General features: G+C 46.7%; 1 protein-coding gene across 1 annotated transcript in view; it reads right to left on the minus strand.

The window, feature by feature from the left end:
- NVL (nuclear VCP like) overlaps window positions 1–13916 on the minus strand; it is a 116189-nt gene that overhangs the window by 74347 nt on the left and 27926 nt on the right. Inside the window, exons 9-10 of the mRNA XM_068232849.1 lie at window positions 11864–11998; window positions 10493–10594 (exon numbers count right to left, since the gene is read on the minus strand). Of these exons, the coding sequence (XP_068088950.1) occupies window positions 10493–10594; window positions 11864–11998 (237 nt within the window). The remainder of the gene's footprint in view (window positions 1–10492; window positions 10595–11863; window positions 11999–13916) is intronic.

A 13916-nucleotide genomic window follows, 5' to 3' on the forward strand; every position in this document is an offset into this window, starting at 1 on the left:
TTTCCAGCAGGGTGGCATGAAAAAGTAGCCGGGTGGGGTGATGAGAGAATGCAGGGCTTGTTCTCCTGTGTGCATCTCTGCTTACGGCATAAGAGGAGGTGAGCCGATGACTGCCGGGTGCTCATCAAAATTGGCCGGGTGGAGCACCCGGCTAAAAGTGCCTGGGGAGAACACAGAGTACATAACTGAAAATAAAAATATGACACTCCTTTCTTTGCCACCAATGTTCTATTCATTATCAGTACTATACATACAGTACAGACCAGAAGTTTGGACACACCTGATTATGAACATTGTAGATTCACACTGAAGGCATCCAAACTAGGAATTAACACATGTGGAAATATAATACATAACCAAAAAGTGTGAAACAACAGAAAATATGTCATATTCTAGGTCCTTCAAAGTAGCCACCTTTTGCTTTGATTACTGCTTTGCACACTCTTGGCATTCTCTTGATGAGCTTCAAGAGTTGGTCACCTGAAATGGTCTTCCAACAGTCTTGAAGGAGTTCCCAGAGATGCTTAGCACTTGTTGGCCCTTTTGCCTTCACTCTGCGGTCCAGCTCACTCCAAACCATCTCGATTGGGTTCAGGTCTGGTGACTGTGGAGGCCAGGTCATCTGGCGCAGCACCCCATCACTATCCTTCCTTGTTAAATAGCCCTTTCACAGCCTGGAGGTGTGTTTGGGTTCATTGTCCTGTTGAAAAATAAATTATGGTCCAACTAAACGCAAACCGGATGGAATAGCATGCCGCTGCAAGATGCTGTGGTAGCCATGCTGGTTTAGTATGCCTTCAATTTTGAATAAATCCCCAACAGTGTCACCAGCAAAGCACCCCCACACCATCACACCTCCTCCTCCATGCTTCACGGTGGGAACCAGGCATGTAGAGACCATCCGTTCACCTTTTCTGCGTCGCACAAAGACACGGTGGTTGGAACCAAAGATCTGAAATTTGGACTCATCAGACCAAAGCACAGATTTCCACTGGTCTAATGTTCATTCATTGTGTTCTTTAGCCCAAACACGTGTCTTCTTGCTGCCTGTCCTTAGCAGTGGTTTCCTAGCAGATATTTTACCATGAAGGCCTGATTCACACAGTCTCCTCTTAACAGTTGTACTAGAGATGTGTCTGCTGCTAGAACTCTGTGTGGCATTGATCTGGTCTCTAATCTGAGTTGCTGTTAACCTGCGATTTCTGAGGCTGGTGACTCGGATGAACTTCTACTCCACAGCAGAGGTGACTCTTGGTCTTCCTTTCCTGGGGCGGTTCGCATGCGAGCCAGTTTCTTTGTAGCATTTGATGGTTTTTGAGACTGCACTTGGCGACACTTTCAAAGTTTTCCCAATTTTTCAGACTGACTGACCTTCATTTCTTAAATTAATGATGGCCACTCGTTTTTCTTTACTTAGCTGCTTTTTTCTTGCCATAATACAAATTCTAACAGTCTATTCAGTAGGACTATCAGCTGTGTATCCACCGGACTTCTCCCCAACGCAACTGATGGTCCCAACCCCATTTATAAGGCAAGAAATCCCACTTATTAAACCTGACAGGGCACACCTGTGAAGTGAAAACCATTTCAGGTGACTACCTCTTGAAGCTCATCAAGAGAATACCAAGAGTGTGCAAAGCAGTTATCAAAGCAAAAGGTGGCTACTTTGAAGAACCTAGAATATGACATATTTTCAGCTGTTTCACACTTTTTGGTTATGTACTATACTTCCACATGTGTTCATTCATAGTTTGGATGCCTTCAGTGTGAATCTACAATGTTCATAGTCATGAAAATAAAGAAAACTCTGAATGAGAAGGGGTGTCCAAACTTTTGGTCTGTACTGTACAATTTATTATCTCATAAGATTTGGGGGGTTTTCGTATAAGGTTTGCTATAAGGTGCTCATTAACATTATTACGTCAATCCAAATTCTGGAACAGTTCTTTTACTCTGATTGGATTATTTATCGTACCCTTTTTTTGGTGGACCTGAAAGATCGTTTCCAATCAATTTCAAAGTTCGGATCAGATGGTCAATCATTTGAGAAATCGTTAATGGGCACCTTTAGGCCGGATTCACACTACAAGCGCTTTTCTGAGCGCTTGTGATTGATTAATGCATTCTGAGCGCAAAAAAAAATAAAATAAAAATAAAAAAAAACACAATCACTCTCATTCACCTTAATTAAAAGCGTGGTTAAAAAAATCGCAACGATTTTTTGCATATGCAATCGTGATTTTTACTGCAATTTTAATAAAAGTGAATGGGAAAAATTTTTAAAAAGTGCTCAGAATTGCTAATAATGACAATGTGCTCAGAAAAGTGCTTATAGTGTGGTTCCAGCCTTAGGCCATTAAAATATCACGATTGCATATGCAAAACAGAACAAAACAAAAAAAAACAAAAAACCCGCTGCGATTTTTACCACGCTTTTAATGAAAGCGAATGAGAGCGTTTTTTTTTTTTTTTTGCACTCAGAATGCACAATTAGTTTGACTGGTACAAAAGGATAGATACAATTGTTTATCTCATAAATTTACTTTTGCCTCCAGATTCCTTTAAATAATAACAAAGAAGAGAACAATGGAATACCAGAGCATCCAAAGATAATAAAGCCCAATCTACACGATACGATTCTTTGTACGATTCGATTACGATTCTATGTACGAGCCGATTAAATCCAACATGTCCGATCAGGATTCGATTCAATTCGATTTGCCATTGCAAAACAATGCCAAATCGAATCCCGATCGTACATGTCGGATTTAATCGGATCGTAAATAGAATCGTAATCGAATCGTACAATATATCGTATCGTGTAGATTGGGCTTAAGACATATCCCGCGTATAAACAATTCAATTGTAAAGATTAATATCTAGTCCATCACGCCTACCCAACCCTCATTATTAGACATCGCAAACAGGGACGATAGTCCGGCAAGGCAATCTTCCATCCCATAATGCATTCCATTTAGCCTGAAGCCAATCTTAATCGGACATGTCAGATTTAATCGGATCGTAAATAGAATGGTAATCGAATCGTATAAAGAATCGTATCGTGTAGATTGGGTTAAGACTTTGCCTCAAAATATTTAAAACATCACACAAACCCACACAAGTCAGCTTCACTTTCAGCCCGTTTGTGTCCTCTCTATGTGAGCAGCTGTTGTGGGCAGATACCATCAATAATCCTCCCAGTCCTCATAATGAATATTTATAGAAGATGGGTATCGCCACTATCTTGTATTATCAGACACACAATGAAACACACACTACTGGTTTGTTCTGTTTGGTTACCGGTGTTCAGCTGATCTCAGCAAACCTGCCTGCCCGATAATGATGATAATAATGAGATTGCAGATAGCAGAATTCACAACAAAAATAAGTCACCACCCAAGTTCCTAACATAACATTAAGGCTGGTTTCACAGTGGGACGTTACAGGCGCACGTTAGAGCAGCCTGTAACGCAGCCCAACGCACAGCAATGAAAAATCAATGGGGCTGTTCACAGTGCGGATGTTGCGTTACAGTGTAACGCTGCGTCACAAGACAACGTACTGCATGCAGTACTTTAGACGCGGCTGAGCCGCGTTAGACTGCTTGCACATGCTCAGTAATGTTGGGGAGGAGCGGAGAGCGGCCAGGCACATGGCTTACTTCCTGGAGCAGCCGCTCTGTGCGGCGATTGGCCGGCGGGACCACGTGATGCCGCATGCGCACAAGAGTGCGCATCACGGCATCACTGACGCCAGAGTGAGCTGCACAACGCGGCTCACTCTGACGTCCAGATCCAGCACCACCAGGCGTTGAGTTAGGGGGACGTTATGCGACCTTAACGCCCCCTCTAACGCAACGTCCTGGTGTGAAATTAGCCTAAAGGGACCTGAACTCAGAAGGTCCTCTCTGCGCTAAAAGATAAGCAACAGCACAATCACTGTTAAAAAAACATTTATTTGATACAGTTGTTACAAATCCTGCAATAAATCTCAAATAGTTCTACATCCTGCTTTCATGGAAGCAGACATATTGTTAACATCCTGTGCTTGCAAATGAGCTTATCTGCCGTGGCAGTCTGCTGACACACCTGAGGGATCAAGTTACAATTTGTGATTAGACACAGATTAGGGAGAATTAGGCTAAACTCTAAATACATACAGGGTGCAGATCCACTTTAAGGGTCGGTTCAGCCAGGTGTTGAACCGGCCTTAATAGGGGCCCGTGTTGTTCGTCACACAAGCGCTGTCCACGCAAATGGACAGCACTTTTTAAATGACGGTACTGGCTTTTCCCATTGTTTGCGCAAAAGCTGCACTCGATCCCAATGTCTGGTTTTGTAGCTGAATGGCTTAGCACTGTACTTCCGTGTGCCGCCGGCAGGGCCAACGTTTACCAAACATTGGGAACCGATGCCAAATGCCTCTCTGCTTGTCTGCAGAAGTGTTTAGCATAATCTAAATGAGTCACCGCCGAAAGCCTGTGTGAACCGGGCCTTCCTTCACCAACTCTGCATTTTCTATTATTCTGGTTGGAGTGAGCTCTGAGGTGGCCCACAATGAATCACTGCTGAATATGTAAATGATCTCTTTGTCCCCGATAGCTAAACACACCTCCAGAACCGCTGGAATGCAAAGATGTGTCAGCTGGTTAATATTCAGGGCAGTTTCTAGGCTAAATTGCACCCAGCAAAAATCACCCCCCTCCTCCCCCGTAGAGCCAGGTATAGGTGCCCGCAGTATAGGTTAGCCAAGCTATAGGTTCCCCCCCAGTATAGGTACGCCTGGCATAGTTGCCCCCAGTAAAGGTTAGATAGGTAGGTGCCCCAGTATAAGCTAGATAGGTAGGTGCCCCCAGTATAGGCTAGATAGGTAGGTGCCCCCAGTATAGGCTAGATAGGTAGGTGTCCTCTGTAGAGTTTAGACAGGTAAGTGCCCGCAGTATATTAGATAGGTAGGTTCCCACAGTATATTAGGTAGGTAGGTGCCCGCAGTATATTAGATAGGTAGGTGCCCGCAGTATATTAGATAGGTAGGTGCCCCCAGTACATGTTAGATAGGTAAGTGCCCGCTGTATAGGTTAGATAAGTAGGTGCCCCCAGTATAGGTTAGATAGGTAAGTGCCCCCAGTATAGGTTAGATAGGTAGGTGCCCCCAGTATAGGTTAGATAGGTAGGTGCCCCCAGTATAGGTTAGATAGGTAGGTGTCCTCTGTAGAGGTTAGACAGGTAAGTGCCCGCAGTATATTAGATAGGTAGGTTCCCACAGTATATTAGGTAGGTAGGTGCCCGCAGTATATTAGATAGGTAGGTGCCCCCAGTACATGTTAGATAGGTAAGTGCCCGCTGTATAGGTTAGATAAGTAGGTGCCCCCAGTATAGGTTAGATAGGTAAGTGCCCCCAGTATAGGATAGGTAGGTGCCCCCAGTATAGGTTAGATAGGTAGGTGCCCCCAGTATAGGTTAGAGAGGTAGGTGTCCTCTGTAGAGGTTAGACAGGTAAGTGCCCGCAGTATATTAGATAGGTAGGTTCCCACAGTATATTAGATAGGTAGGTGCCCGCAGTATATTAGATAGGTAGGTGCCCCCAGTACATGTTAGATAGGTAAGTGCCCGCTGTATAGCTTAGATAAGTAGGTGCCCCCAGTATAGGTTAGATAGGTAAGTGCCCCCAGTATAGGTTAGATAGGTAAGTGCCCACTGTATAGGTTAGGTAAGTAGGTGCCCGCTGTATAGGTTAGATAGGTAAGTGCCCGCAGTATATTAGATAGGTATGGTGTCCACTGTATAAGTTAGATAGGTAGGTGCCTGCAGTATATCAGATAGGTAGGTGTGTCCGCTGTATAAGTTAGATAGGTAGGTGCGCGCAGTGCAAGTTAGGTAGGTGACCGCTGTATAGGTTAGAGAAGTAGGTTCCTTGCAGTGGCGGGGGGGGGGGGGGGGCATAGTAGTTATAACTCTACTTCCTTCCGCCGATCCCGTGCAGCCTCTATCTCCTTCCTCTCCCGGCGTCTGTCGCATTGGTAACAGCGCCCTGTGATGACATGCGGCAAGTCATCACAGGGGGTGCTGTTGCATGTCATTACAGGGGGCGCAGTTTCCAACCAGACGGACGCCGGGAGAGGAAGGAGACTTAGGATGCAGGGGATCCGCAGCAGAAGGCCAGGTTATAACTACTATGCCTGCACCCCCTGGCATACGGGAACCGCCGCCCTTCTGCAGCTCAATCCGGCGCCCGGGCGATTTGCACGCTCATAGAAACAGGACTGTAAATATTACAGAGCCACAATCCAACATGCACACAGACTGTTTTCATTTGGCTGATCCCCATCAGTGCATGGCATGGATTAATGTGGCTCTATGGAGTAGGAATTGAAGCATCCAGAGTTACAGATTGCTCAGCACCCTCAGAGTGAACCAGAACTCCTAAGAATGTGTACGGGGCTGTGTAGAGGGGAAAATGGGAGTGAATACACAATCTATACAATATAAGAGACTACCTAAAGTATTCAAGTGGTAAGATTGGTAAAAAAAAAAAAGATTGGCTCATTAGTGGGCAACTTAATACAACTGATAAAAGGTCCAAAAGACCCTCGTCACAGAACAACAAGAGCCGAAACCTTCCCAGGCAGATGTGTTAATCATACCGCTTGTCACAGTTCCCGTTTATACGCTGTATTTTGGGGCAGAAGCTGTAAAAGTTGACATAAAGAGGCCCTGTAGTGACAGATTGTAGAATGCAGTAAAATATTTAGGATACCCACTTTTACAGTAATCATCCTGGTTCCACCATTTAAAACACTTCCTATATTTAAATATTGCTGCATATTGAATGATGCCCCGCCCTCCCACTGAGGTTTATTCTAGGGCATACATGCCCACACTATAATCGCTTATCTGAGCGCTTTGTGATTGATTAGTGCTCTGAGCGCTTTTATAAAAATTTCTCCCATTCACCTTCATTAACATTGCGGTAAAAATCGACACGATCGCGTACATGAAAAATCGCTGCGTTTTTTCCACAATTTTAATGAAAGTGAACGGGAAATTTTTTTAAAAAGCTCTTATAGTGCGTATCCGGCCTCAGAGCTGTTAACTTTGGCCCTCAAGTGGTTTTCCCACTTGGCATTATGGTTGGCCCACTCTATACCAGCAGGGAAGCCATATGGGGGACGGGGAAAGCACTACAGCCAGTGAACCGTACTTATAAGGGCGGATGATGCCCAACAGACAGAGATTGGCCCACGTCTAGGTCACCGATGTAAAATTTTGGCCCACTTTGTATTGGAGCTCGACACCCCTGTCCTAGGGAGTTTATTATGTAGAATTCTTCCCCCAGAGCATTCTGGGAGACCAGCCATCTTCTTGTGCCGGCTTGAGAACTCTCAGTAACGCACACTCCACAGAGTTTGCTTGCCAATACTAAAGAGGTTTACGACTGTGACAATGGACCAACACTGACTAAATAGTTTATAAATATTGTTAAAGAGAACCTGTAACAAAAAAAAAAGTTCCCCTGGGGGGTACTCACCTCGGTAGGGGAAGCCTCAGGGTCCCAACGAGGCTTCCCCCTCCCCTGTAGCTGCAGGCAATCCAGCGCTGGATCCCCCGAAGTGTCCCAGAATCCTCCCTTGACAAGCTCAGATTTATTTACCTTGCCTGGCTCCAGCAGGGGCGCTGTTGTGGCTCTCCGCACGGAGATAGGCGAAAATAGCCGATCTTTGTTGGGTCCGCTCTACTGCACAGGCGCAGGATAATTGCGCCTGCGCAGTAGAGCGGGCTGACAGTGATTGGCTATTTCCGCCTATCTCCGAGCGGAGCCGATACTGCGCCTGCTCTGGAGCCTGGGAGGTAAATATTTACATCCCCGCCGCTCGGGGAGCTTTATCGCCGCCGCCGTGGGACCGAGGAGGACGGGGGAAGCCTCAATAGGATCCGGAGGCTTCGTCCACCCGAGGCGAGTACCCCCCCAGGGGAGGGTTTTTTTTGTTACCGGTTTTCTTTAACCTTCCTGGCGGTAAGGAGGTTAGCAGGATGTTTTCTCAGGCCCTGCTGGGCCGATTTGAATAATTTTTTTTTTGCTGAACGCAGCTAGCACTTTGCTAGCTGCGTCAGCACTTCGATCGCCGCCGCTCCGCGCTCGATCGCCGCTATCCGCGTCGCAACACAGCCCCCCTCCTAGACCCCTGCGCTGCCTGGCCTATCAGTGCCAGGCAGCGGCAAGGGGTGGATCGGGACTCCCTTAGACGTCACGACGTCCATGACGTCGGTGACGTCATCCCGCCCCGTCCCATGGCGACTGGGGAAGCCCTCCAGGAAATCCCGTTCTTTGAACGGGATTTCCTGATCGCCTATCGCCGGAGGCGATTGGCGGGGCTGGGGGGATGCCGCTGAGCAGCGGCTATCATGTAGCGAGCCCTCGGCTCGCTACATGATTTAAAAAAAATAATAAATCAAAAAAACGGCTGCGCTGCCCCCTGGCGGTTTTTAATATACCGCCAGGAGGGTTAAACAAAAAAAGCAAATGTTATTCATTATGTTATTTTCACTACAGTTCATCTTCAGTGATGTGTAATAAAAAGAAATTCCACACGTAGGAGGTTAGCACAGAGCAATACAGTAATTGGTTTAGCCTCATGATCATGAATAGATGCTAGTGTAAAGGTGGCCATACACTTATAGATTTGCAGCAGATTCGACCATCAGATTTCTGTCAGATGCCTGTCAAGTTGAATCTGACCGGAATCTGATGTGTGCCACACACTAGCAACAGATTTCCAATAGATTTCAGAATTAAATCTATTGGAAATCGATCTAAATGCATTATTGCCCCATTAAGACTCATCTACACGGTACAATTTTCCATCAGATCTATTTAACGGATCTATTAGATAATTTACAACCGGTCCAATCAGATTGCGTTAGATTTTGCAATAGATTTGGGTACTCATCAAGGCAACATCTATTGCAAAATTGATCTGAAACAATTTGGACGTCTACACACGATGCAATTTCTTATTAGATTTATCTATCTAATAGATCCATCTATCTGATGGAAAATTGTACCGTGCAGAAGAGGCTTAAGATCCAATGCAACTCTATGGGCTGCGAGCAGCAGATCGACCTAGATTTTTCATTCACTCAGATAGATCAAATCGATTGATTCAATAGAATCAATTGCTGAAATTGAGCAGTGTATGGGCCCCTTAAGCCTCAACCCCATCCTATGCTATGTATGACACAATATGAAAGCTGATGCGGCTCGATTGATAAGATCTGACAGGACGGATCTTACCACCGCCAATTCCCTGCTCGCTCCCCGCGAGGGGACAATGGAAGGGAATCGAGCGGAAGATAAGCGGCACCGAGCGGGGAATCCGGCGCACGCGCAGCCAGCGGGGACGCACGGAAGAGGCGATCCGGCGGCTAATCGAGCCGCCGGATCGGAGCCTCATCTACCCGTGTAGATGAGGCTTTAGTGTAATCATGTGGACATACAAGCTTTCTCTCAAGCCGCATCTACACGCGTAGATGCAGCCGCGATGCTCCTTATAAATCGAGCCGCTAATGCGGCTCGATTGATAAGATCCGACAGGACGGATCTCCGCACCGCCGATTCCCTGCTCGCTCCACTCGAGGGGACAATGGCAGGGAATCGTGCGGGAGATAAGCGGCGCCAGCGGGGAATCGAATGCGGGGCACGCGGAAGAGGCGATCCGGCGGCTAATCGAGCCGCCGGATCGCTACAACCTCTCATAGTGTAGACGGGGCTTAAGAGGCAGGCAGTCCTCACCACAGCTTGGCCTGAGTACAAAACCATGAGAGTACAAACAAAGCTGAGGCCTCCCCAGACTCCACTGTAAAGATAAGAGCAATTACAGGCAGTAACCAGGCCTGGACCGCAAACAAGATAATGTGTATTCTGAAGAGGAATCACAATGATGTAATCATATTGCATTATTTACTTTGCTTTTGAAACTGGATATGAAGACAGCATCTTCTATTGTTTACATGCTGCAGGCAGTACAGAGGCCCTATTGCTGTAAACCAGCAAATTAAATTTCACCTTCATGCGTCTTCCCAGACACTTCCTGCTCTGCTACAACTTCCCTGCTCCACTAATACTGCGAAACACTCAAATTCCTCCTTATGGTCTTCCCAGCCACTTCCTGCTCTGCTCCTGCTGCCCTACTTCACTCTGCTCCTGCTAAACACTCAAACTCCACCCTCATACGTCTTTCCAGCCACTTCCTGCTGCACTCTGCCCCCACCTTCTCAGGTCTTTCCAGCCACATTCTGCTGCCCTGCTCCACTCTGCTCCTAGTAAACAACCCAACTCCACCTTCATATGTCTTCCCAGCCCCTTCCTGCTCTGCCACTGCAGCCCTGCTCCACTCTGCTCCTGCTAAACACTCTAACTCCACCTTAATATGTCTAAAACTGTTACATGTTCAAGATCTGGTGTCATATGCAGAGTAACACAGGATAAACCTCACCACAGCCTGGTCAAACAGCTCCCTCAGCTTCTGTTCAGATTCCCCGGAGACCCCAGACACCATTTCTGTAGCTGCAACCTTCATCATTGGTAAATCCAGTTCCTGCAGGAAGATAATTGTTAAGTACAGGAAGCATTCGTAATGAGAAGCTGCTTCTACTTTGCAGCTCCTCTCTGATAAGCTCAACATATCGGCTTCTAATTTGCTGCAGAATCAAATGTAAACTACTAAGCTTTGCCTTAAAATGTACCTGAAGTGAAATAAAGAACCTTAAATGGGTACTTGCTAAGGTAGAGACAAGATCAGGTGTGTCAAACTCAACCGTGCAAATCTTCCTGATAAACACACGCTCTTTGCTGCACAACTCTGGCTCTGGATGCAGGTCATGTGATCAGGTGCTGAAGGTGTGGAAGCACAGAGCGTGCAGCTGCCAGGAAGAATAGAAAAGTCACAACACACCGGTGGAGGAGGTAAATATTACACTGCTCTGCTGCACCACTAGAGGGTATTAGTGGGCAAAGGTGGTGGGGGTGGGAAGGCAGTGTACTGTTCTTTTACGGTTTACAATGGTGCACATTTTTAAGCTACCAAGAGCCACATAAAATGGCAAGGAGTGCCGCATTCGGCCCACAGGCCTCGAGTTTGACATCAGTGTTCTAGATCCTAGGTTCTCAACATGTGGTACGTGTACCCGAGGGGGGTACTCAGGCTTGATATACTTCACCAAGAACAACAAATTTATAGTTGTAGAAAATGATAAATCCTATATAAACACCAAATTAGTATTTTAGCTAATTAAAAGCAATAGTAAATGCTTGGGAATAGTTTAGACCCAATTATGTACTATGATTAAACATATATTTGTCAAGGGGTACTTGTGATAATGTTTACTATGCTAGAGGGTACTTGGTGAGTACAGGGTTTTAAAAGGGGGACATACCAATAAAATGTTGAGAAACTGCTTTAGATAAACCTCCCTCCACCTCGCTGCTCCAGTGCCGGAACCTCCCGAAGTGCGTCAAAGCGTGGCCTGCACTCCGAAGGCAGCTTGCGCCTGCACAGTAGCACGGTGCGAAATGTGCGTGGCTTTTTCTGCTGAGCCCAAGTGGCGGCTCCCTGCTACTGCACAGACGCAATCCAACTGGCACCTGCGCAGTGCAGCCCAGATCTTCTGAGGGTCCCAGTGCTGGAACAGTGGTTGGGAGGTCGACATGGAAAGCCTCTGGATGATCCAGAGGCTTCCCTCTAATGAGGCAAGTATCTACATTTGCCCATTAAAAATGCTCAATGATAACTGATAAAGGAATGCTCTCTGAGTGCTTTCAGCACTAGAGCAAGCATGGACCTTACCTCAGCATTGTCAGAACTTACCCCGGCGATAGCCTGAGCCAGCAAGGTCTTGCCACACCCCGGAGGGCCATGTAACAGGAAGCCACGAGGTGGCACCACTCCCAGGTGCTGGTAGACTTCAGGGTGCCGCATGTGAATAAGCAGCTTACAGACTTCCTGTAACAATGACAACATTCAGCAATCAGTATCCACCACACAACGCACAGGACAAGCAGGCGAATATGGCGCACAGGCCATTTGGAATATGCAGTGCTGCCATAGACCCAAATGTAATGTGTATCTATGGCAGCGAATACGGTGTCATTTTGTAGCCAGGATAGCTAAACTATGGACAGCTTTGGTGGAAGTGGCGAGGCCACAAAGCGGCGTACGTAGTTTGCAAGCTTCAGATAGCGGCGGGGGCAGGTAAGTGGCGCTAGTGAGCAATCAAAAGAACAACCGCTCGACTGCACTGTGGAAGGCAGTGCTGGACCATAGGCGCTAGATCGGTTGTCACATACTGCTAGTGCTAGGAGAAGGTGGTAGTGGTGGGGGGGTGTAGGGGGGAGGCTTGTATTGTAGAGGAGGGTTAGTGTGAGACATGATAGGGAAGGTCATAGTTAAATATAAGTAAATTTACCAATATTTTAAATATCGACAATCATTTTCTATTTCCATCTAGCGCCATAATTACATGTATGCTCCTCAGTGTCTCCAAACCCACCTTTGGAGTATTTGAAAGAGAATTCTGCCAAATTGGGTTCAATTTATTTAAAGGAATATGGATGTGAAAATAAACTAATGAGTTTAACAGGTGTATGTATAATACCAAGCATACAAATAACTATGCGGTGTTCCTTCCTTTCTTTGCCTGAAAGAGTTAAAGGGACATTGTAAGGGGGGAGGGGGAAAGGAGTTGAAGTTACCCGGGGTTTCTAATGGTCCCCCACAGACATCCTGTGCCCGCGCAGCCACTCCCCGATGCTCCGGCCCCGCCTCTGGTTTACTTCTGGAATTTCAGACTTTAAAGTCTGAAAACCACTGCGCCTGCGTTGGCGTGTCCTCGCTTCCGCTGATGGCACCAGGAGTGTACTGCGCAGGCCCAGTATGGTCTGTGCCTGCGCCGTGCGCTCCTGGTGACATCAGGGGAAGCGAGGAAATGGCAACGCAGGCGCAGTGATTTTCAGACTTTAAAGTCTGAAAGAAAGATGCCGGCACCATCAGATATCTTCTTATGCTCTTTTATTCATCCAAAAACAGCGTAGCCATCATAGCAACGTTTCAGAGAACACTTCTCCTTTGTCAAGCTAAGCCACGTTGTAATACACTTAATATACATACTTTCACGCTTTATATATAGGACATGGTAGGTAATCCACCAATAACATGGGAGATTGGTGTTTAACCAATCCCTCAGGTCCGCTGCTAGTCGGACCTGATGGGAAACTTCATAGCTTTAAGCCTATTGGGCGCTGATAGGAGAACCCGCCTCTCCCCTCTTTTGAATCTATTGGTCGCCGCCACGAGCCACCGCTAACCATGCCGCGCCTCCTCCTGCGTGCACCGCCCACCATCTCCGCAAACAGCGGACCTGATGGGGAACATCGCAGGGTGACGTGGGCGGGAACAGCGTCATACGCTTGTCCACGCCCCGCCAGAGTTGCAGCCAATGATGTAGGCGCCGTCGACCGTCGGCACCTCGCATCACCCGCGATGTAAACAAAGCGGCAGAGCGTGCGGCGAACTATACAAGTCAAGGCGATCATATACTTTGTTACATAAACACGACACTGGCAGAAAGCCATAAATAGAGGAAGCTGGGAAGGGAAGAGAAATAAGGAACAACAGGGGAACACATACTATAAATGAATACCATAGTAGCGTGGATTGTCATGTGATACACATGAATAAAATTGCAATTATAACTGCAGCAGCCCAAGGGGAGGTACCTACAGAAACGGCAGCAGATCTAACTCACGGTTTAAACCCCGTGGTTCCATGGTATCGAGTTTTTTATCCAAAAAGCCTCACGCCATAATAACTTCTTGATCCTGTCACCACCTCTTCTAGGGGGTGAAACTTGCTCCAGAATCAT

The sequence above is a fragment of the Hyperolius riggenbachi genome, chromosome 4, assembly GCF_040937935.1.
Source record: "Hyperolius riggenbachi isolate aHypRig1 chromosome 4, aHypRig1.pri, whole genome shotgun sequence".
Lineage (NCBI taxonomy): Eukaryota > Metazoa > Chordata > Amphibia > Anura > Hyperoliidae > Hyperolius > Hyperolius riggenbachi.